Source organism: Diadema antillarum, unplaced genomic scaffold, assembly GCF_040938485.1.
Source record: "Diadema antillarum isolate AM-2024a unplaced genomic scaffold, OU_Dant_1.0 seq00001920_RagTag, whole genome shotgun sequence".
NCBI classification, from domain to species: domain Eukaryota; kingdom Metazoa; phylum Echinodermata; class Echinoidea; order Diadematoida; family Diadematidae; genus Diadema; species Diadema antillarum.
Window position 1 is genome coordinate 73,900 of NW_027272583.1, and position 26,693 is coordinate 100,592.

Consider the following 26,693-nt stretch of genomic DNA (forward strand, 5'->3'; position numbering starts at 1 on the left):
GTACTTTGCAGTCGCCCGTATGTCGCTCGTAACTGAAAACGATTCGATTTCGAAGCTTTCACGCAGGTCACACGGAATACACGCAAGTACCAGGCAAGTAGCACGAATCTACCAGGTAAGAGGCAAGTACGGAATTCGCCAACATCCTTTTCCGTCCGCAGAAAATTTTCCTGATTGCTGGAAAATCCATACTCGTTACAAGCCGGCGTAGCTTACCCGGAAAGGTGTGATAGGGTCTTCAGTTTTCATGCACAAACCCTTTTTTGGTCTTAAAAAAATGTCTGCGCCAAGACTACTACACGCACCACCGGCACTGTACGTCCCGTAGAGCTTTCTGCAAGTGCCAGTGGTGCGTCTAGTAGTGTTGGTGCGCGCAGACTTTTTTACGTTTTTGCCAACTAAAAACAATGAAAAATGGCCTGTAAAATTTTATTGATACCACAATTTCGACTCCCATACTACCTGGGGGTGTTCCTGGAGGTCCCATCTACCACTCTGTGTGGTCAAACCTTTTCTGCGGGGTGGGTTGAACGAACTCCTTAAGGCCCGTACAGGGAATTAGCGCCTTGACTATCAATACAATGTCTTCTATACCCATCGAGTGTTTGCCGGGTGTACGTCACGAGACCGACACCCACGAATCACACATTCCAAGAGTCATACAGCTCACAAGTCATACAGCCCATGAGTTATACAGCTCAGGAGTCATACAGCCCACCATCATCAGTTTAACACTAAGCCAACAAGGCCCACGAGACCGACACATTACGCGCCGTGTTGTATCTGTCGAACTCGTGGGCTGTGTTCACTCAGTGTCGGTCTCATGGGCTTTATTTACCTAGTATCGAACTCATGGGCTGTATGACGCGTGAGCTGTATAACTCATGGACCTGTTTTTAATGTCGAACTCGTAGGCTGTATGACTCGTGAGTGTCGGTCTACTGGGATTACCCCGTGTCATAAAGTGGTATCGGTTGAATTTGCATTAATGCATTTTAATACCTCCTTTGTTCTGAAAGCTGCATAAGAAAATGTGACCCATTTGGATACTTAAAAAAAAAAAAAACCAGAACAACCAGAAACAGTATCTACTACAAAATGTGACATTGCAATGTTATCACCTGCAGAGAAAACACAAAATATTTTTTATATTTCATGTGACTAATGACGCTACTATGCTATGCTGAAATTACGGATAACTGCTTGCATTATTTGTAGCCACAAATTCATTCCTTTACAGTTTACATGTACAAGGTAGCTCTCCTACATCTTTTGGAATTGAAGTTATAACTGCACAGTACATACACGACACTGGGAAGTGTGTGCATTTGTGTGTGTATGTGTGTGCATACCTCAAAACTACTGCCCCTCTCCCCACCCCCATCCCCATATAACATATACACACAAAACAATCTCACAAGATTATGGTCACACTCGTAATTTTAAGCCACACCTGCATGAATGTAAGTACCGGTATGTCATTCACTGACGTTGTGAGCAATGGAAAGGCAGAACAAGTCTTTTGTGGATTGTGCATGCATTCACAATCTCACCTCTGTCACTTTAGTCACAAAAATATCCAAGCTGTAATTCCAATATTCATGATATGACTCTCAATTTGAAGCATGGGTCTCCTAATATATGTTTTGGCTTTTAATAGAAACTGCTTTATTTATTCATTTTGTATTTATTTATTTATTTATTTTTTTGGTTGTTGAGGCATTTCCTTTCCACCAAAGTGTACAGGAAACGGACACCACACACTTTCCAAGGGTAGAACATTGCACAGGCTGCCCAACTTTCGGTTTGACTGAGTCTGATAACTTTAGAGGCATCAATCTCGGACTTGTAATCATGAAAACAAAACTTTCAAAAGTAGAAACGACATTCTGTCGACAAATGAAACTCATGCATACTTTAGTATTCATTGAGTACTGGGCCTCATGAGGCTTTGTGCAGGTATCCGGGATTAGAATTACAGTCAGGCTCTTAGTAGATGGCTTTAGAGATTCATCCAAAGAGCAACTAGTGGTGAGAGCTATGGAAGCATGCAACAAATTTGAAAGCTGATCGGGTAGTTTAGGTGGCAGTAACGATTGGAGTTAATAACTGTTAATCAAGCAAGGCTACATATACGTACAAGGACATCTTAAATGAACTCCCTTCTCTGGTATATATATCAACAACAACAACAACAACAACAACAACAACAACAACAACAACAACAACAACAACAACAACAACAACAACAACAACAACAAATCCAAGAGTCCCAAACCCAATGTGGACAAATTCTTCTTAAACCACTACTTTTACTATCTTAAGAGCATTTTTGTTGATGTAAAGCGAGACGTCAATCTTCAGTAAATGTGGCATTTTTTTTTTCCGCAGGCTGTTCAAGTTCACAGTTGTGTGCATGGATCTGAAATCCACGTCCAACCAACATTATTTCTGCCCTGCTCTCTTCATATGAAATTGCATTTCTAACTAATCAAACTGTAGCATCATAATTGATTTTATAATGTTTTACTTATTGATAAATTTTACATCTAACTCTCATTGCAAGAATGCACCTTAAACAGTTTGTGCGATGATGTCATAAACAGGAAAGAGCCCATCAAACAAGGACAAAAGCACACGTTAGAGGGATGACAAGTTTTGGTTGTGGCCACTTTGATTTTGGACTTTGAATTTTGGATATGTCAGCCATTTCAAAAGCAATTTCTTTCATCAAATAAACTTTTCTCTTATAATTGTATGTTCTTTCATATTTCATGAGTAGTTTCTTATCGTCTTGGACACATACACACACATACACATACGCACACACACACACACACACACACACACACACACACACACACACACACAAATTGAAACCCTATCTCAACAAAAGTTGTATCATCCCTTTAAGTCTAATTAACTCCACTTTGTGGGGATACCAAACACATTTTCAGCAAAACTCTCACATTTAGGGTAAACTCTGAACTGTCAATTCCCAATAGGATTAAAGATAGAAATGACAGGTATGACACACACCTTTTGCTAAACTATGTAAGGGCGCCCTCACTGGTCTTATGTTAGCAGGAATATGTTCTGAGATCGCCCGTATTGCTAGGTGAGGTCGTTGCTCCCCCTCCGCCTCCACCGATCCCACGCCCTACCCCGGGCCCATTGGAGGGGCGGGGAGGCGGGCAGCACGGGCACCCAGTGGACCACGGGTACGGCCCTCTTGGTGGGGGAGCCCGGGGAGGGGGCGTAGGCCTTCATGCACTCCCCCGCTGTCATGTCCAATGGGACTTTGTCTTTGCGGTGGTGAGCGGCGACTTCTTTGCTCTTGAACACTTTCCTACTACAATGTAAAAACATCGGTGTTAGATTTAACACCACGGGTGTTAAATCTAACACCAATCAAACTTCAATAGAGGACCACACCCACAGGTGTAGAAAATGCACTGTGATGGTGTTGAAAAGTGTTCACCTGACACTTCGTGGTGTTAATTTGACACTGTATCTGGTGTTATTTTTACACTGTACTGGTGTTAATTCAAAAATGACACCACATGGTGTTGATTTGATATTTGTTGGTGTTAATATCAATGGTTTAACACCCGTCCAGCTTCAATAAGAGACCACACCAGCTGGTGTTACTGTGGTGTAAATTTATTTTCACATTTTTTTTCGAAAATCTAGTATTCTAATGTAAAATTCTTGATCGTCTTGTTTAACTTAAAAATCAACAAGAAGTGCAGTTGGATAAGAAACTCTTCAAAAAAACAGTTTAAAATTTGGAAATGACACCCGGAGGTGTTAATTTAACACCATAAATGAGCACCGAAAATTTAACACCAGCTCGGTGTTCACTATTTAACACCGGACTTTTTGCAGTGTAGAGGGCCCACGCCTAAATCTACCCAGCTCACTCTGCAAGACAGAGATAGGTGTACAACAAAAATGTGACAACACCACTTTTGTTGGTGTCTCACTTTTGGCTGAATTTTTCTGATCCATTTTCCTGTTTCTGATCCAGATTAAAAAAAAAATCCGTCTTTCTTTTCATGTCACATAGATAATATTCTAAAGCACATGATCTTTTTTTCCTACTTACATGTATCTCTGAACGAGGGATGAGAATATAAAATATCACTTGTACGCATATCCAGGCATATTTTCCTTAGTATAGAAAAAGAGTCTATTCTTCTCATCACCTCTGCACATAGTTGACTTGCAAATATAAAAAAATAGAATCCCTCATAAGCTTTTAAGGTTTATATTTCAAAATACATAATATACTCTGCTTTGCTTCATCTTCTTGAATTTGGAACTTCACATCTGGCTACAAACTGACATTATTTAAATGTATGTTTTCTTTTTTATGTGGCTAAGGGTTTCTCTTTTTGTTGCATAGAGGATTTTTTTTTAAGGTGCTGAGGGTTTTTCTTTTTGTAGCTACAGTGTATGTTCAATTGGTGGAAGGGTCTTTCTAGATCCAATAATACCTCATGTGATTTTTATATTGCAGTGCACCTTTTTGTCACTAAACAGCTTCTGGTCATGTTTGAACATGATATACCTACATGTATGTCACATTGCCGGGCATCTGGAGGTTGGGCAAGCATACATCTGATTACTAGTTTTCCCCACTTCTTTCAGTAAGAATGATACAGCTTTCCCCGACTAAATTCTGTTCAGGCTTCGCCAGACTGGCATTGTAGATGGGGTAATACCAGTCTTGGCATTATTATCATTGGCATAGTCGTGGCATAAGTTGAGAAATTACCTTTATGCAATTTGTAACCATACTCATCGTTATTTTAACCATACCGCCTCGAAGCAGCCGATATCAATTTTTTTACAACATTATGAGGTGAGTTTTAAGAATTTTTAGACATGTTTATAATACGAGTTCTTTAAGATTCAAGTCAGTGGAAATTTATTCAAATTTTTCGACAAAACATAACATGTATATTTCATAATATACATTAGCGGCAAATTGATAAAGAAACTTTGTATGACAATAGCGAGAAATTATGATACATCATTAGCATAACAAACATTGTAATAAATCTCCTTTTAGAACAGATACGTTCTGTTTGAAAAATGAATCGACCTACTGAACAGCCAGCCCTTGTCATAATACTGGCCCTTCTAATGAAAACAAAAAGTCAATACTACTTACTTTGATTCGGAAGCCCTATTCAGAGAAATATATGTAAATAAGACAATAAGAGACAACACTGGCATATAACGACAACAGAGAGAGGGGGAGAGGGACGTAAATCCATGGAGATAGTGACCTGCAAAATGATGTTTATCGGAAAATTATAGCCGTAGCTTTGCAGTATGTTTTTGAATGTACAGAGGAAAAAGAAAATTGTGAAGGAATTTCGGAAATACATTGAAGAGAGACAACAATACACTCGAGAATACGATTGCAGCAGCTAAATAACGGAATAACGGACATTATGTGATAAAAGTCCTACATGTCCTATGCAGGACATCTCGATTACATGGAATTATAGAATAAACAACGCACACACGCATATAAAAACACCTACACCAATATCAATTTCCTGTACTTTTTTAACAACTAACGCGCTATTAACAGCAACGGTAAAATCTAGAAACGTGGACGTCCCGGTCATTAGAAACAAGTTATACAAAGCTTAATTCAGCAACGCATAATGACTCCGAATGTATTATAGTATTTTCATCGGAATGGTATACCGTTACTGAAATATCCCTGAAATTGTGTATTTTTTTCATGATTGAACGGCTACCAAAATTAGATTTGACGAGAAGAATATTATATCTAGATATTCAATGATGCAAGTGGGCGACCTGAGTCGGATATGACTCGAATTGAAATGAAATAGGTTCACTGTTTAAAATGAGTATATACCCAAGTTCACTTCTCAGCCACACTGCAAACCCTATCTGACTCCTAGCAAGGTGCAATTCAAATGCACTGCTCGAGCAGGGTTCAAATCTGATTTCACTTGTCGAGCAAGGCTCTAACCCAACTCCATTTCTCGAGCAGGGTGCAAACCTAATTTCATCAATCGACTAAGGCCCACAATGCATGCATGATATTAATGTACTTCCGGAGTGTACAGATCCGTGAATCATGTAGATTTGATTGGGTTCATTCGATTTAAAATTCAAATCCACAGTCTCATTATAGGAGTGTTCATTAAATGACAAAATAACGAGTCTAGTCTAGAACCAGGACTGAAAGCACGTCCTAGAGCAAGTGATATCTATGACATTTCAAAACGCAATAGGTCTCCATGAAAATAATACATAACGAGGAAGAAGACAAAAGGCGATAACATCCTATGAGCTATACGGATGATAACGATGAGTCCCATTGCGAGAAATGGCACATTGTACGCAATTTCCAAGAACTACGAGGGAATATCTTTACAATGAACATTCTTTAATATATACTTTACACATAGTATTCGTGGTCTATAAACAACAACACATTTTTCTATATACACGTGTACATGCATTACAAGCAATTCAATAACAAATGTCTCAGCATGTCAAACCGTCTAGATACGAAATATATCATAATTGAATTGCTAATCATAATTTACGTGTCAATCAATTAACTATGAGAGTGACAATTGTGACAATCAAATTTCTGATCTACCAGTACGCATTAATGTTGATTGGACACGAACATTATTCTGAATTGCATGGTCCACCGGAGTCGGATATGACTGGAGTAGGATAATGATTTTAGATTTCAATTTTTTATGTGACAAAAGAATGTTGTGCGGAAGCTCCTGTGTGCAATGTAATATAATCATTTTGTGTGTGTGTGTGTGTGTGTGTGTGTGTGTGTGTGTGTGTGTGTGTGTGACGCCCTTGTTCTTCATCCCCTTCCAGGTTTTATGAGTTATTGTATTTTTTGTTTGTTGTTTTTCGATAAAATATTCGTCTTATCTGACACTTGTCTGATTCAGAAGTAATTCGAAGATCGCTTTAAAGTTTTGATCAAAATACTGCATGTACGAAATGTACAATGCAAATTCATAAGTCAATTATTATAATTTTTTACTAACATTCTTGCAACTTTGTGAGAGTGTTGATATTACTTCTTGATGTTGACGTAAAAAGTTTTACTATGGATGTTGTATCAACAGGTGGACACGTGCGAACATAGTGAAATTGGGAACATAATCCAAACACATTGCTCTTCTACACAATGTAATAATATTGTTAAGTACGTTGCCCGGTGTGCTGTGAGTGCGTGCGTGCGTGCGTGTGTGTGTGTGTGTGTGTGTGTGTGTGTGTGTTGCTGTTGTAGGTTGTTGTTTTATAGCAATATATCTACTAGCTCAAGGTCTTGATTGCTGTTCGTATTTCTGCTCCTCGAAAACCGATAAATTGATCATTCTGCATGACACAAACACAAAATTCTTGAAAACAGAATCATTATTGTACTTTAACGATAACTTATAAAAGGAACACAAATTAAAGTAAACACATGAAACACAAGTTTATCTACAAGACCGATCAACAAGGTAAATCATTTGGCCATAAAAGAGCATCTTTGCAAGTTTCTGTCTGTCGGAGTAGCGACTCAAGATGGTATCTGTCGTATTTAATTTTGTGAGCGTTTTCTATTTTTTCCAACTTTCGTCAGTGCACAGGCACAGGCTTCTAGTAAATCGATAGAGCTCTCCATTATTACTACAATGCACTCCCGTTACAACAAACACGGTAATAACGAAACTCCAGTTACAACGTAGTAAAAAATTCATTTTGTTTGTATTGTTTATTTGTTTGGTCATGAAGAAATTTCGATATAACGGGAGAAAACTACCTGTCCCTAGGACTTCGTTATAACGGGGTCGATTGTATTTCAGCTTAGCTCACTGAGGCTCTCTGAATCTTGGATGTTGCGTCGTCCAGCACGTGGATTCCTCACTAGGAACCAGGGCATAATGCGTTCACATAGAAGTATACGGTATACGCTATACGGTATTCGCTATTCGTTATTCGCTATTCGCCATACGCTATTCGGGCATGGCAAGTCGACCCAGTACACCATCACCCGGCGCACCTTCAACTCGATCCCTATCCTTCCTCCTAGCCCAACAATCCCAGCAATCTTTTTCTAAACTGCATCAGAATGTCATTCTACATGTTTATTTTTGCTAAAGGGCAAATCCAGACAAAAGTATTCATCATTTCATAAACAAGAGATGGTATACGCTGTTCGAGAAATGACAAGCACGATTCCCACTATTCTGTACTACACTAAGCTATTCGGCATTTTCGAATAGTGCCCTCTTATGTGAACCGGTATTAGGAAATCCTATTGTTCTATTCAGTCTATTCGCGTGCCCTCGAAAACGTGCACCGTATAGCCGAATAGTATACTCCTATGTGAATGCAGCCTTAGGAATGTTAGGAAATGTTAGGAAAGTGTTAGGAAAGTGTTAGGAATGTTAGGAAAGTGTTCGGAAAGTGGGTGCCGTCCAATCCCCTCAATCTGCCGGCCTTCACTTCAATGATTTTCCCCCGATCTTTCACTGTACAGTGCTATACGTCCCGTCCTCCCTTCGTACTGATTTTTGCCCCTTCTTGCTTTTCTTTCCCGATTCGAATGTTACTTCTTGCCTGCTATCAAACTTTCATTCTCATGTTCTCATTCTCTCCCTTCCCTTATTTCCTTTCTTCACCTCCCCCCCCCCCCCCACCCCCTTCGGCGGCTTGTCTATCAATGTCTAAGAACTCTGCGACTTTTCAATGACGTTTAACATTAGTTAGTTTCCCTCTCCAGCATTGAATTCACTCTGTGGGTTTGTTTGCTTCTTACTCTTGCATGATTATGTCCATCGTTTTTCTGGTCCTCTGAAAGAAACCAACTCCGTGAATAGGAACATGCTTCATTAACTTTTTGTTTCAGATTTATCCGGAGAGTGCACGTTTTACTGCCAAAACCCCTGGTCAGTTTCGCAGCTGCTGTCGCCTTCTGAGTCGTTTCCGTCACTGGGTGTCTATTGGAGAGTGAGAGGAGATTGAATAGAATGACCAAGTTTTGTCAGATAGTTATGGATGACTTGTAAATTTTCGTCTGATCCAAACAAGTACAATATGTAAATACCTCGTTTACGTGAACTCTTATTGTCAGCATTGCTAGTGTTAATCATGTGATATTATCTTTAAAGTTCAGCCAAATTTGTTCGCTTACGAAACTCCGCACTGCTGTCATTAATACGCAAATATGCGGTGTTGCATGTCGTCACTCAAAATAACTTACCTTTTACAGGGTATACACTGCGTATGATATCTGAAACTGAAGTTAGCAACCTACTTTTGCGCAAATTTGAAAGCACCAAAATAAGAAGGCTAATTCCATTTATATTTTGCGTAGGCAGCAGCGCATGTGGAGAAGATCTCGAAAAGCGAATGTTTTCAGCAACAACATGCGAGTTGACGTCAATACATCTCTTTTGGGTTACCCACGTCATTTCCGAAACTAGGCTTTGCTGGAGATGACTGTTTCTATACCATCATGATACACAACAAATTGAAATGTTTCGTCTCCCTTCTACTAAGTATATTGTTTGATACATTTCTTCCAATTCATGCTAAGCATTTTACCTCCTAGAACTCATTATTTTTTGGAATGGAACACATTTCTTTAACTGCAGTGTATTATGTAATTATGTTTTGCTTTTGTTTTTTACTTCTGAAGTTACTGACATTACGTCGTTAAAAAATGTAGGCCTTGATATCAATGAGAAGGATATATTGATATATAATGTAAAAGCATGAAACGCAACGTTGCTGTATTTTACCTTTTTCTTTTCTTTTTCTCACCTTAACTTTCTCTTTGTTCCCTTCACTGATCACCATTGCGATATTGATATACTTATGTTAGAAAGAATCAATTGTACTGGGTTAAGACTGCAAATCCAAATGAAATTCCTGAAATTATCCTGAACAAATGGAAAATACGATACTGAGAATATACTGTCTAAATCGAGTCGGAAACGTGATACGAGTATGCAATTAAAAGTACAAACTATTATTCTTTGGCCGACTGTCGCTTCAGCACGTGTCTGGTAGCGATTTGCAATAATTCACTTTTGAAGTCACCCGTATTTCCTAATGTCATGTTCGTACCCATTGTGACTTAGGTTTGAAACATTTTCGAAGTTGAAACTAAAGGTGTGCCCTGACATAAAAATCTCAAAGGTGCATAGAAAGCCACGGCCCAGTCTTGATACGTGAATTTGGCAGACAAATAATGTCAAAAATTAAGTTGTGAATAAAAATGGGCGAACTGCATTAATGATCAACAACAATGCAATAGAGATCAATTTATTGGACGGGATCTTCAAGACGTATTCTGTAGTGCCAAACATGATGTCGTCATCACAGCATAGCACAACACAGATTCTTTACTGAGAAAAAATATGGCTATCAAAAATAAAATTCACGAAACTGTCTCATGTACAGAGGTTGGTAGATGAAATGGGTTCAATTAATGTGTGCCCTTTTTTAACATAGCATTTGCTTTGATTTTTGTTTTGTTTGTCAAGCTAGGCAATGCTAGTTCATAATCCATAAGGTATAATAATTGATGAGATAAAAACACAATATGTATACCTCAGTGCCTCCTTGATAGCCACCCAGCAACTCGTTTAACGGCTTGTCACTGATGGTGATGCATTCCACCTGTAGCATGATGGAAAGAATAAACAAAAGGCTCATATATATATATATATATAAAGAGAGAGAGAGAGAGAGAGAGAGAGAGAGAGAGGGAGAGAGAGAGAGGGAGGGAGAGAGAGAGGGAGATGGAGAGGGAGAGCTTACTTCCAAAAGGAGCTAAAATCATCATTTTTCAATGGATTTAGCGCCTTTTGATAGTAAGCTCTTCAATTATAGATAGATAAATGTTGATATTCTCCAAAGGAAATCGTTTCATAGGTAGCATACTGAACATTTGAATCACATGTTTATACCAATATGGAATGGCACATCCACATTCAATGCAATTGGTTGACAAATCGCCCTAAATAAGTAATAAAATAAACACTGTATTGATCAGTGATTTAGTAGTAGCCATGATAAAAAAAAAAGTATGGGCGTATTTAGTCGAGCAGGACTCGAACCGACGACCTCTCCGGACAGGCGTCATCTCCACTAGACCACCAAGCTTTCGCCCGACAGCAAGCGGTGGTTCCAATCCTTATAGCATTCAGCGGGTACTGCGTAATTATTCAAAATTTGTAGGTTCGAATCCTGCTCGAATTATACGCTCATGTTTCTTTTTTTTAATCATGGCTAACTACTGACTACTAAAACACTGATCAATTCAGTGCTTATCTACGTCGATGTAGATCAAATTGTCAATCAGTTGCATGAAAAGCACCTCGACGGAAGAATTTCATGAATTTGAACATCCACCTTCGTTGCAAAGAAATGTTCATTTTGATACATTTTCTTTTACAAAACTTTCATTGATTGGCGAGCGTCAGTACGGATTGAGATTACACATGATTCAAATGGCAATGCTTGAAACGTTTCCTTCTTATTTCAAACTTTACAACATCTTACATTGGAATTGGGGAAGTATGCGACTATACACTCAACGAAAAATATAAGTGCCCCCCCCCCCCCCCAGCATTTGGGATATATTATGTAATTCTCAGGAATTTCTTCAGGGACAATGTGCTTCTCCCTATTTAAGAGATGTTATGCATACTTTTTAAACAATACGCCTTTTCAATAAAGAAGGAAGACTGACCTTGTCAAGTACAACTTTGGAGCCATTGAATAACAACTCTGACATAACATCTGTTTAATAAGGAATCACATCGTCCCTGAAGAAATTCCCGAGAATTACGTAACAATCTAAAAAGGTCATTTGCTAACTTGCATAGGTAATGTACAAAATATACTTCATAATGTGACTGTGCACCACAGAACAAACAAAAAGTCGCACCCCTTGATTTTAAGTGTGGACTCAAAAAAGCGAAATGGTTCAACCAAGTCAATCTTGAGTTTTTCATATTTTCTAAAAGAGCTATCCTTCTTCTACATTATTCTTCAGTTTTATATCTTAACATGAATGGGAAAGTGTGTTTTTAGCAGTTTTCCTACAACTCTTTATTTGGGGGGGGGGGAGAGTAGAACAAACGGGTATGACTTAGAGGCCGCTTTTTATGTCTTGAAATCCTTTGCACACTCTTTACTTTCAAGTCTAATAACTTTTAAAGGATCATGCTACTGCTTTGAAAGTTAGCATTAATCATGGGGAGAATGTGCTAATAGAACATGCTTAATTTCAGCTAATCTACTAATCAATTAATTGTTGTTGCTCCGGTGGTTTAGATCCTGTGTTTTGTCCCTTTCCCGGCACAGCTAGCACAGCTTGGTAAAGATTAAGCGCTTGTACTTCAGAGCCTCTTTTCTCAGTTAACACTTTTCCATAGTGTGTGCTTTCTTTCCAGTATTTAGTTGGGTTACTCTCTAAAAAAAAAATCGAGTGAAAATATTCACTCTTAAAGGAGTGAATAACAAAAAGAGTGAATTTAGAGTGAAATTGGAGTGAATTTGGAGTGAAAATGTTCATTTTCACTCGTTTTAGAGTGACCTTAGGGATCACTCCAATATCTTCGAGTGATCCTTGAGGTCACTCCAAAATGAGTGAAAATGAACATTTTCACTCAAAATTCACTCCAATTTCACTCTGAATTCACTCTTTTTTGCATTCACTCCTTTAAGAGTGAATATTTTCACTCGATTTTTTTTAGAGAGTAGGGGAGTCTATATGAATTGTGTTATACATCATTTTAAAGCTTAGAGTCTGCTCTTTCAGAATCTGCCCTTAACTAAAAAATCCATGTATAGCGACGTTTTGTTTGTTTTGTGGTGCAGGGTCACATACAACCTTAAGTGCAACTTTTTCCATGCATTTTGACATAAAATGCATTTTTTTTTCCACACCAATAATGACATCTGGTGGCAGTGATATGTCATTCATGTTATGAGTAATAAGATTCCCTATCCACTCCGGTTTGAATTATGGAAATCGGTGAAACAATTTTTTAGATATATCCAAAAATGTTAGGGGGAACTTACTTTTTTGGTACGAGTGTATATTATTTTCATCTATGAAATTGGCGGATGTCGTCAATCAATGCCACCAGATAGCCATAACTGCATGGTGAAATAAATTGAAATATCATGCTGAAGGTAATTGATGCCCCCCCCCCCCATTTTGAACAAGAAAGTGTGGATATAATATGACAATTACTGATTCTTACTCTACAGTGTGAAGCCTGAGAGGCAATTGTCCAGAAGAATGTCCTTGGCAGGTTACGCGTATTGAGATTGGCACGTGTAAGATGGGGCAGACAACACAGAAATTCAGCCAGGTTTGCTGCAGCTGAATCTGAGACGAATATTCCCTTTGACAAGGCAGCCGAATTACCTATGTCAAATTCGCGGATCTGTAACAGAAAGAGAGAGAGAAAAAAAAAAGTCACAAAATTTTTAAACACTACCGACCCATTGTCCATCTTTAGTTTTTGATTGTCTCTTTCTCTCTCTCTCTCTCTCTCTCTCCCTCTCTCCCTCTGAGCAATTTTCTGAGCATTGGTAGCGTATTATACACGTTACTAGGACTCCGTTTACAGTCAGTGAAAAGGCCGGGCCCGGCCGCGGTCGAGCCCAGCCTTCATTTCACTGTAAACGAGCAAAAGGTACAATGCAGTACCAAAATACGCCGCGCATTTGACCAAGTTCTGGAGATAGTTTCGAACGCGGCTCAGCCTTTACTCACTGTAAACGCAAACTGGGCTAAATGGGGTACCAAATTGCGACCGGCGCTCTCCCGTTTTTTGTTTTGTTTTATTTTGTTTTTTTGTTTGTTTGTTTTTTACAAGTAGAGCGCCACTATACGACAAAATATTGAAAGGTTAGAATTAAAAGCCCGGGCCGGGCCCGGTACTGTAAACGGACAAAATTGCGGGGCTGAGTACCGCAATTGAGGCCGGGTTCGGCCGCGGCTCGGCCCGGCCCTGTACTGTAATCGGGGTCATTGTTAGAAATAAGTTATTTTCGGTGGAAGTAGACAACGAAATATAATCCACTAAGTTGTGTATTTGTTACGATCTTCGCGGTGGAACACATCGCAATGATAATAATCAGTCTCTAGCGTAGATGATAAGGATTCATCACTTACAACAACAACAAAAAATCAAACAAACAAACGAACAAACAAACGAACAGACAAACAAAAATCACAACGTCTGGTATATTGAGCTACATTATTGAGTAATGCTACGCGACATGGAATTCTTGCAGCAAAGTTAACATTCTCTATGACTAATGGTCAATGACAGCAGCATGAAACAATTAATGTAAAGCCTGGAGAGAATAAACTTTTGACAGATGATAGGAAGTCGTATCATAGTAACTGTATGACTCGGCGTCCGCATATAGAGTCATAGACACATGAGTAACCTTCGCGTTACGGTATAATGCTTCCGTCTAGATCCAAATAATGAGTTGTGACTTACGAACGCAAATTACTGCTCCACCACCTTGCTTTTTGATGGAATCTTTGCCAGCGGATGTGATTACAAACACCTATCACATTTTCGCAAACAGAGTCCTCCACTGTCATTCTCGGTCAGGTTGTCTCTAAGTATCGTTACTCTATTCCATTTTATTCTAAAAGTCGGACTTATTGTGCGGCATAAACATTTTGTAGTCGCACACGTAGCGTGCTGTGTTTGGATTCCAAGATTTCAATAAACTGCACGAGAAGAAAACCCTAACTGCACTGGGGGGGGGGGGGGGGAGATCTGGGGGGGGGGGGGGGGCCTTGAGGCCCCCCCCCCCCCCCCCCCCGTCTTTCGAGCTACCAAAATAGCCCAGTCTTTTTAGGGTTAAAACGAGTTTTCCCCGTCGATATGATTATCATTTGGGCCTAATACATTCATTTAAGACGTGAAATACCTACAGCCAGTGACGTCGTTGGTTGTCTTAAAAACCATTTTGCTGTTAAGATGAAAACTCTTGACATAATTTACGTATTTACATCATAATTATGGACACAACGCACTTATACCCACACAAACACACTTTGAGAACGAATGGTACATTGAAACCGAGGTTCGTGCACTCTCGTACCTCCACTGCAGGCGTCATCAAACCGTATGCAAATATTCAAAATCACTAAAGAATAATAAGAAAATAATGATGATGATAGTAGAAATAACGATAATGATTTGATACTGTATCATTATGCCATTTATTTCTACTTAATATTTATTTCAAGCCAAGATCAACATATCATCAATATATGTTTCCTTGATTATAAATGAAATGAATGGACATGAATTATATTTGCCAAACTCTTTGTTCGTTAACCCGACACATGTATGTGTGTCTGTGTGTCTTTGTTTCAGTAACGATATCCTTTTTCTTCTCCTTTTCTATGGTAAAAAAAAGTGTGTACAATGTTTACTTCCTGAGAATAGTACAGCGCCACTTCCACATCGTTACCGTATTTAGGGATTCCCCACTGACCTCTCTTTCACTCTCTCTCTCTCTCTCTCCATCTTTCTCTCCTCCACCCCACCCCTCTCTCTATGCTTGTGCAAGTTGTGTTTCATGGCAAAAAAAAATGCATAATCAAACCTATTGGAGAGAAACATTGTATTGTCAGTTAAGAAAAGACTCGGTAAAGTCCATCCGGATAACGGAAGAAACGCAATGCACTCGATTTTCATACATTTTTCATTGCATGAAAAGTGTTCATACCTATGCTTTCGTTTATACATTGAAAGTCATAATGTTAAGGAGGATTGGAGTTACAAATAACTTTTGTCAATATCAAGTAAAATAGGATTAATTTGGTAAAGGAGTTACTACAGTACCGTACAATACAGGCTCTTTTTCATTTCTCGAAAAAAAAAACACCCCACACAAATACAGCCCTCTCCCAACAATAAATCACTCATATCAATTACAGTCAAGTACTACATACCTGGCATGATGATGCTAAGGTGGCGGCTGTTGAGAAGAAGCTATCGGGAAAGCAGGGGCACATCAGGATGAATTTCGAAAGACGTGGCATAGTACACACCCATTGGGCCAAGTCTTCTCCTACAGAGGAGTGCATTAGAATATCACCATCACTGCTGCTAAGAAAGAATTCCAGATCTTCAATCTGAAGAAAATAACGGAATCGAAATGTGAAACTAAAAAAGAGAGATTAATGAAATGGTGTGAAAATGTGAAGAGGGAATAATTGAACACGAAGGGGAAAAAAACGTTGTAGAGGTAGATAGAAGACTACCATGTGATGTAAAGGTCGGATACTTTCAAGCTATAGACGTAAGATCGAGCTATATTATTTTTTTACTTAATCAACTCACTAACATGATTATGTTGCGATAAAATTAATAACGACGTTAATGAAAGCAGTATAATGTATTCTCCTTTATACACAGGAGTGTACAGACCCATCCAGCTGAGTCAGTGGATGAAAGATGGCTTCGTCATTCCCTACAGTCCATGATCCTCATACTTAATGGCAGTTGATATCACTTGACTTCCTACACTGTTCTTGGTCAGGTTCGGACCGATACATGTATTGTCAGTCACAACGATCCAAAATTAATGTACATCGAATGAATCAAAGTAAAAATGATAACGTGAAACATTATTAATAATGGGTGAAATTGTTAAAAGAGTGAAATGGTCTTTGTGGACTAAAAGAGGCGGGACAGCTAGGCGAAATAGTCGCAAAGTCTCCTTGAACACAGACAAGACATGCAAGAGGAGTAAAGTCGCTCGATATCTTTTTTTTTTTTATTAAGAAAGCATTCGCCAAAGGAGAGAACATAGTTTATTGTTGCCTAATCTGGGCGGTGAGTTGGCTCAGTCGGTAGCGCGTCTGCCTCACAATCACGCGGCCCGGGTTCGAACCCGAGTCTGGACTGAGCAATGTTGTGTGTAAGCATACCGTCCCCTCCAGCAAGAGGCAAAACGCTCTGTCCCTCGGATAGGATATTAAATGCAGGCCCCCTGTATGAGCAGGCAACAACTCATACACGTAAAAGATTCCGCTTCATTCATTCATCGCAAAGAGCAGGGTTCTTAATCCGGTGAAGTGGTTCCACCTCACATCCAGCTGGACCCCAAGGAAGACCAGCTTCGCGTAGCTGGATATGGGCTATCCAGCCATCTTCTCACATGGAAATGAACAAAAAACAAACAAACAAACAAACAAACAAACAAACAAACAAACAAACAAAACAACCAAGAGGGATATGTTGTAAAGTGGAAAATCTAACATTGAAATGTAGCTATCAAATGCAAGCAGGGTACAACGTACTGTCTGATTTATTGCATATCGTTATTCAAAATATTATATTACCGATTTAACCAGACTCCCCGACTGAACTGAAAGAAAAAGTTTGATGCATAGAATAGAATGAGGACAGCAAAATTGTTTTTCAAGAAAAAAGAACCCAACACTTTCAAGCAAAAACCAAGTGCATCAAAGGAAGAAAGCAATGAAGTAACACTTCTAATTTCCTTCTTTCTACTACATCTACAATGTTTGTCTCCACATGAAGCAACTTCCACATACTAGCACGCTCACGCTGTACATTGATCACTTCTGTCTGTCTGTAATTGCAGTCAAACTCGTACAGTGCGCTGCTCCCTGGCAAGTTGCGATCTGGGTTCCTGGTGTATACATCTATAGTACACTTTCATTGTTATTCAAGCAGTTCAAAGGATCATCTTATCAGGTCAACTTTATTTTAAGTATATTTTGTCGATATGGCTGCCTGACGTATCTTGCTAAGTCGACTTCCTAAAACTCATGTTGTCATGGTGACATAATAATCTTCCAAGTCTGCTTCCTGAAAATGAATAATTATCATGGTGACACAAATCATCTTGCTATTCAAAAGTCGTTTCCAAATGCAAGCACAGGTGTAAATCTACCGAAGGTACTTACACAATTTCAACAAGTACCCTTCAAAAAAATGTGAATGTCGTCATAGCAACATGAATCACATAGTCAACTCGACTTCACGAAGTCGTTAAGGTGACATAAATCATATTGTTGAGTATTATGATATGTAGTTACAAATGCAGTCAATTCTGTCTATAGCGGCCACCCAAGTGAAACAACAAAAGTGGCCGCTATAGACAGGTCTGTTGCCATTTCAAATTTCAACGCTTGCATTGTATTATTATCATAAAGTACCTCATGTTATTCTTAAAAATGAAGTAAGTAAGTTTGCATGTGCATCTATTATAATGGGTTATTCTACAATTTACTTCATTTGATTTGTTTTTTTGTTTAGCCTATTTCTGTTCTTTTGATTTTTAGAACAGCATTTCGGGCCTGAAGAATTCCACTGGTTCATACCGGTTTACATGAACGGGGTTCACGAATGAGTGTGAGGGGATTGATATTGTGCGAAGCTGACGTAACCGACAAACAATACTCAGACGAGTAGGCTTACCCTATCTCCTTTGTTCAAAGGTATGTTAATCATCAATTAGTCGGCATTTTGGTCAAATTCTACGATGTTATTAGGAGCTGTGTCTTGGCCTTTGTAGCATCTATTTAGAGCGGCATTACATGAACCTAGATCTAGTCAAGTTAGTGGTAAGACGAGCTGCGTTGATTTTGTTAATCATGTCTCGGTACAATTTACGCAATGACAGTGAAAGCCAACGTATAGTCATGGCTGATTCAACGGTTCAGCTAAATTTTTGTGGCCGCTATACGCTGGTAGATATTTACCACGGGACACAAAATGAGTGGCCGCTATCCACGTTGGGAAGATGACCGCTATATAAACGGTCTAGTACAGAAATGTTGTGCCTAGGCTTTTTCATTGGCCGCTATAGACAGGTTGCGGGTAAGACGGGTTTCATTGTCGTTCATTACAGCCAAAATGCCATTTTTCTTGACGAAATGACGTGAAAATGACTATCGAAACAAGTAGTCTGGTAGGAATGGGGGGTCCCCATGCACCCCCCGAACACATTTTTTTAACTTACTTTTTTGTAACCCTTAGGGTGTCTAGTCAATGAATTTTTTTGTTCCCAAGAAAAAATCGTGTCCCATGGGGGTCATTGGCGGCCATCTTGGCAGCCATCTTGGATTTTCAGGGAAAATCATTATTTTCCATAACTTTTGAACTACACAGCATAAAACAATAAATAAAGCATTTCTTCAGGGTAAACGTGACACGAGGAATCGATTGCAATGGGTATTTACATGATTAAAGCAAGTTTGAAACAAGAAAAGCCTAAAAAAATGCAAATTTCGGTGTCATTTTCACCGAAAAATACCCAAATAGTTTAACTTTTAAATTACACAGCATACAGGGACAAATAAAACAGTACTTCAGATTTAATACGGCATGAGGAATCGTTTGAGATAGTTACTTACATGATTAAAGCAAGTTTCATACAAGAAAAGTCCAAAAATGCGAGGGAAACCAGTGTTGATTACTTTAGAAATATTCCCCAGTAGTCCATATACATTTGTATACATGAAAATCTCATACCTCCTAAGAGTGAACTGACCACTTTTTCTTAACAGTCTGGTAGGAATGGGGGGGGGGGGGGGAGGTCACATGCACCCTCCTTTTTGTATCCCTTAGGGTGTCTATTTGATTTTTTTGTTTGTTTCCAAGTAAAAATCGTGTCACATGGGGGTCATTGGCAGCCATCTTGGATTTGCAAGGGAAATCATTAATTTCTATAACTTTTGAACTTTCCAACATACAAGGACAAATAAATAATTTCTCCAAGGTAAATGTGCCATGAGGAATCGATTTAGCTGGTTATTTACATGATTAAAACAAGTATGATACATGAAAAATCCAAACATGCGAAAAAAAAGTGTCGTTTACTCTGGAAATTGCCCAAATAGTCCATATACATACATGACAATTATATACCTCATATGATTGACTAACCACTAAAGTCTTAATAGTCTTGTAGGAATGGGGGATCCTCATGCACCCTCATTTTTTGTATCCCTTAGGGTGTCTATGTGATGATTTTCTTTTTTGTTTCCAAGTGAAAATCGTGTGGGAGGGGGGAGACATTGGCGGCCATTTTTGATTTGAGAGAAAAATCAGTAAATTCTGTAACTTTTGAACTTCACAACATACAGGGATATATATAAAATTTCTTCAGGGTAACTGTGTCATGAAAAATCGATTGAGATGGTTAAAATACAAAAATTAAGTGTCATTTACACTGTAGAGTACCCAAAATCCGTATACATACATGACAAACTACTTCACAAAAGTGACTTAGCACTTTGTCTTTAGACCATAGCTCAACTATGGTGTTTTGTATAAAAAAAAGCATGCATCATGCAACTCCAAGCATTTTGACGCCTCACTTGTTGAATTCAAATGAAAAGTGTAAGCAAGATGGCAATTCATATGCAGATTCAATTCAATTCAATTCAAACTTATATTTCATTTTTTCGAAAAGAAGAACATAAACATTTCACTTTCTTTGGTAACAGAGAATAAGGTTACATATAATCAAAACAAAGGAAAATTGAGAAAACATAATTGTCAAACCGTGAGATAACAAATATGTTGCAATGAAAATTGACTGAAGTGATATAGACGATATAACATTACACAAAATATCGAAAACTGAGGGACCCACTAAAAAGGCAATGCTTGTAGAATGTGAGCCCCTCAGGTACAGAATGTCAATAGAAATGAACTGATGCAAAGAGGGGAAAATTTTGAGAATAAAGTCAGATAAAAAAGTCTCGAAGAACAATAAACAGACAGAGTAACAGACACACACACATACACAGGCGAATGAACATTAAACGAGACTGGGACGACAACACTTATAAAGGAGGACTAAAATACAAGACAGAACGAGACAAGGCTGACATAATAGAAAGACAATACAACGGACAGAAAGGCAAAACAAATCCAGCGATCCTCGACAGAACTATATCGAAAAAATAATGAGATGCGTGGAAAGGATACGGAAATATGGGAAAATAGAAAGATAAGATGCGGAAGTAATACAAATAGAATCGAATTTACTCTGTACGTGTCATGGGACAACAAGGACGAGAAAAATGCTTGAAGTGTATTATTGGGAATCGGAATTCTTCGGAAAGAAATTAAAAGATACCCCTAAAAAAGCAGATCAAAAGAGGTGAACAAACAAATTTTGATCACAACATGTGAAAGTGACTAATCGACAAAATTCATACCTAAAATGTAATTGAACACTTTTTGTGCCATGCATCAACATATGAATTTCACTTGACAGCCAGAAATCCACTCCCTCTCTCTCTCTCTCTCTCTCTCTCTCTCTCTCTCTATATATATATATATATATATATATATGTATGTATTTATATATAAAGTATGGAATTAACGTATATCGGAAAAAGTAACACAATATGACTTTACTTTGTCTAAAGTATTCTGAATTCTCATCCTGTGCAATCATACAAACCACAGATGTGGTAAGTGATATATTAGCTTTTGGTTTTACACTTCTGTAATTTCCAGTCATCATCAAAACGATCATTGTAATCGATGTCTGGCTCCTCCTCTTCATCCTCCTCCATCTACGCAGTAACTTTGTGAAGCAAGTCAATGAGGGAAGTGGGAAGGATAGGGCGGCTTGATCACATCGGATCCATGATACCGAAGGCTGTCTTCTGCCACCTTTGTCCAGGATCAAAGAGGTAGCGCACCAGAAGATTGGCTAGTCAGATCGCTTGAAGATGGCAAGGTGGTACACGTGGTTCAGACATTGAAAGTGTGAAATAAGGTTGCCTCTGCCAGGTGGGAGCAAGGAGAAATCCACCTTGGTTTGGTCATCTGTTTCAGCATGATGCTGCGAACGCCATTATAATAGACTTCTCCCTGGCCTTGCTGTACATTTTGGGCATGTGAATGCTTCAATGTCATCTGCCACCTCTGGCTGCACAGACCACCCACCACCAAGATTTATGAGGAAAAACACTCAACTTGGCATACTGTAAAGTCATATTCTAAGATTTCAGTAGTGTTTATTATAATATAATACTGAGCAACTTATCAGATTTCAATATACTTCTGAAATCATGATATCAAACAACTCTCACCTGAATGCTTTGTGGCATGTGGGGTGGCTTTGTAGATTCTTTAGGGGTCCAACTTTTCCCAACCTAAATGCTATGTGGCATGTGGGGTGGCTGTGTAGATTCTTTAGGGGTCCAACTTTTCCCAACCTAAATGCTATGTGGCATGTGGGGTGTCTTTGTAGATTCTTTAGGGGTCCAACTTTTCCCAACCTATGAAGGCACTTTAATTGTTACATCTTCCCCGGTAAACACATACAGTCCAAGTATTTTGGTACAGTAATGAGCTCCCGTTAACTCTATAGCAAGTTAATTGACATTCACAACCTGGCAATACGCGACAGTCTATTTATTAAGTAAGATACTACATTGTAGAATTGATTAAGCATGGACCAAGGGGATCAAGAAAATGTGTGTCTGGATTCCTCACCAAAGCTACCTTGTTTATACCCAAGCTTAGCAGCGCACTTGAGGTAGAGCACGACCGTCACGGTGGTGTCCGTCTCCTTATACTGGTTAGACAGTCACTCATGGATATCGCACCATTGTCTCCTGGAACACATCATTGTGTAAACAAAACAAACAGAAATCACATTCTCTGAAGCTTAAGTGATTCCTATTACATTCTTTTTGTTCACTCAATTATTCATCCCACGAGACAATAAGCTCTATCCATGAGCTGCTGTAACCAGGAGAAGGACACCAGGGTAGCGCTCTGCCTCGAGTATTCCACTATTAAGGTTGGGTACAAAGCAGCTGTGGTAAGGACACCAGACACAGACATTTTCTTGATCTTCTTGCACCATGCTTACTCCGTCACCCTCACTATCTTCCTTGATAAATGGACTGTCGAGCATTGCCAGATTGTGATAAGTGTGAATGTTGGTGAACTGGCATACAGAATCAAAGAGAGCTGGCTACTGTACCACAATACTTGGACTACATGTGTTTACAGGGGAAGATGTAACAAGTGCCTCCAAGAGTAGGGGCAAAGTCGGACCCCTAAAGAATCTACAAAGCCACCCCATGTATCAAACAGCATTCAAGTGAGAGTATTCTGATATTATCATTTCAGCAATATTTTACTGAAATGTGGTAAATTGTTCAATATTACATACTAATGAACACTGCTGAAATCTTAGAACATGACTTTAAAATGTGCCAATGTTTTATGTCCCCCACATAAATCTTGGTGATGGATGGTCTGTAGAGCCAGTAAGAGGTGACAGAAGACATTGGAGCATTCACATGCCTAATGTGTGACCATAAGAGCCGGAGAAGTCTATTTACAGCAGCATCATCCAAAGCAGATGATGGGAGAGGGCGAACAAATGACGACAAACTCCAATGTGGATTTCTTCATGCTCATATACACCTTGCAGAGACAACCTTATCCCACACATTAAATGTGTGACCCATCGCCTTGCCATCTTAAAGAGAGCTGACCAACCAATCTTCTGATGCTCTGTATATGACCCATTTGAACCTGGACAAGGATGGCAGAAGATAGCCTTTGTTATGATGGAGCCAGTGTGGTCAAGTGGCCCTATCTTTCCGACTTCCCTCATTGACTTGCTTCAGAAAATTACTAAGGAGATGAAGGAGGATGAAGAAGAGGAGCCAGACATTGATTACAATGATCGTTTTGATGATGACTAGACATTAAAGAAGTGTGAAATGGAAAGCTGATATATCGCATAGCCGCTTCTGAGTTTGTACAGTTACACAGAATGACAATTCAGAATACTTTTAGAAAAGTGAAGTCACGAAGTGGTGCCAGAGGCATTATTTCAATATACGTTAATTCCGTATACTTCATGAAAAGCATATACACACGTCAGAGATGTTAAAATATAATAGATGATGACTGGCGGCGGAGGGAACATACTTGAAATGCTATTAAGGGAGGTTATAATTGCGGTGCGGTCCTAGGCCTTAATTCTGTCATTTGTTACGTGAACATGTTTTCCCATGGGAGAACATTACAAGAATGTTCGCCCATGGGCAAACATAACGAATGTACCTCCATCACGTGACTGTGTTCAGGAAAACACTAATCGGTGGAAACATTTTGGCATCTAACTTTTTCAAATCGGCTCAACATTTTGGCACAGTGATTGTTTCCTTGAAAATATCCCAACTCAAACTCTTTTTAAATACAAAATGAAACGAAATTGAATGCGCAAAGAGTGTTACATTTCAGTTCAAGTTTTATCTTTGTCCATTAGTCACTTTCACATGCTGTGATCAACATTATTATCATGTGTCACCTCCTTTGACCACTTATTTCAAGGGTATTTGCATATGAATTACCATAGTGCTTACATTCTTATCCGATTTCACCAAGTGAGGGGTGACAATGCTTGAAATTAATTTTCTCTTCAGATTCTATTTTTGATACCAAACAAAAAAGGCCTATTTGGGCAATGATCTAAAGACAAAGTTGTTAGTCACTTTTGTGAGGTATGCAATTTGCCATGTATGTAGCATGAAATATTTGGGCCATTTCCAGAGTAACAGCGCTTAATTTTTCATTTTTTGACATTTCTTGTATCAAACTTGCTTTCATCATGTAAATGACAATCTCAATTGATTCCTCATGCTGTGTTTCGTCTGAAGAAATGTTTTATTTGTCCCGGTATGTTGTGTATAGTTCAAAAGTTGAACTATTTGGGTACTTTTCGGTGTAACCGATACAGAATTTTTCATATTTTGGACTTTCCTTGTATCAGACGTTTTTTAATGGTGTAAATAACCATCTCAATCGATTCCTCATGTCACATTTACCCTGAAGAAATGTTTTATTTTTCCTTGTATGTTTGAAAGTTCAAAAGTTATAGAAATTAATGATTTTCCTTGCAAATCCAAGATGGCCGCCAATGACTCCCATGTGACACGATTTTACTTGGAAACAAATAAAAAATCATGAAATAGACACCCTAAGGGATAGAAAAAGAAGGGTGCATGGGACCCCCTCCCCCTATTTCTACCAGACTGTTAAGAAAAAGTGGTTAGTTACTCTTAGAAGGTATGAGATTGTCATTTACATGTATATGGACAACTTTGGAATATTTCTAGAGTAAACAACACTGGTTTTCCTTGCATTTTTGGACTTGTCTTGTATGGAACTTGCTTTAATCATGTAAATAACTATCTCAAACTATTCCTCATGCCGTATCAACTCTGAAGTACTGTTTTATTTGTCCCTGTTTGTTGTGTAATTCAAAAGTTAAACTATTTGGGTATTTTTAGGTGAAAATGACACCAAAATTTGCATATTTTTAGGCTTTTCTTGTTTCAAACTTGCTTTTATCATGTGAATAACCATTGCAATCGATTCCTCGTGTCACGTTTACCCTGAAGAAATGCTTTATTTATAATTTTATGCTGTGTAGTTCAAAAGTTATGGAAAATAATGATTTTCCCTGAAAATCCAAGATGGCTGCCAAGATGGCCGCCAATGACCCCCATGGGACACGATTTTTTCTTGGGAACAAAAAAAATCACTAACTAGACACCCTAAGGGTTACAAAAAAGTAAGTTAAAAAAATGTGTTCGGGGGGTGCATGGGGACCCCCCATTCCTACCAGACTAAAGAGGTTGGAAATACTACGAATAAAGGAAATCACACTTGTATCGACCTTTGCATGAGGGCACTAACTTGTAACTTGATAGTATTATGGATAGCGAGTTTATTGAAAAACGTGTGAAACATCAACGATGTACTTCACCGTGAGGGATAAAGAAAGTTGTATCTCCCCGCTTTCATCTTTCTGTTATGCTACGATATCGAGTGGCTGCTTACGGTGTTTGTTGTCCTCTAAAATGAGTTTTGTTTTGCTTTGTTTTTTAATGTTCATATGATATCCCAAGATCATCAATTTTACCAAATTGGATTTTGCCGTTCGAGAATTCGATGAATATAAAATACGTTGTAATTTCTTTTTTTCCTGATATCAAACTTTCCGATGGTGATGTTAATATGAAAACGCACAAGGTATTATTCCCTAAGAATCAGAGAAGAATGCATCATGAATGTACTGTTTATTCATTCTTTTATTTTGATACAAATGATAAAACGTGCTGGCTCTCATTTTGGTATTTGTGACCGTACATCACAAAACGAACAAAAAGTCGCACATACTTATTTTGCCTGAGGACTGAAAATAAGTGCATTGGGTCAACCTAGCCGATCTTGACTTTTTCATATTTTCTGAAAGAGCAAGTCTTCTTTAACATTATGCTAAAATTTTGGATCGTAAAATGGGTAGGAAAGTATTCGATTATTTCTTCAGCAGTTTATCTCGAACATTTTTGGTAGAATAGTGTGATTAGGTGTGTCTTGAGAGTCCCCTTTTCATTCCCGAGAAACCTTGTACACACTCTTCACTTTCAACTCTAACAACTTTTGAAAGGATAACGTTACTGCTTTGAAAGATGGCATTACTTATGAACAGAATGTGTTAATGAGGCACGCTCAATTTCAGTTTAATCTGATAATCCCTTCATTGTTGTTACTCCGGTGGTTTACGTCCTGTTTTCTGTC

At 38.6% G+C, this 26,693-nt stretch overlaps 1 protein-coding gene across 1 annotated transcript in view; it reads right to left on the reverse strand.

The window, feature by feature from the left end:
• Positions 1-3,114: 3,114 nt before the first annotated feature.
• LOC139713171 (uncharacterized) overlaps positions 3,115-26,693 on the reverse strand; it is a 36,991-nt gene continuing 13,412 nt past the window's right edge. The window contains exons 8-11 of the mRNA XM_071624919.1: positions 16,034-16,216; positions 10,636-10,704; positions 8,953-9,017; positions 3,115-3,352 (exon numbers count right to left, since the gene is read on the reverse strand). Coding sequence (XP_071481020.1) covers positions 3,115-3,352; positions 8,953-9,017; positions 10,636-10,704; positions 16,034-16,216 — 555 coding nt within the window. The remainder of the gene's footprint in view (positions 3,353-8,952; positions 9,018-10,635; positions 10,705-16,033; positions 16,217-26,693) is intronic.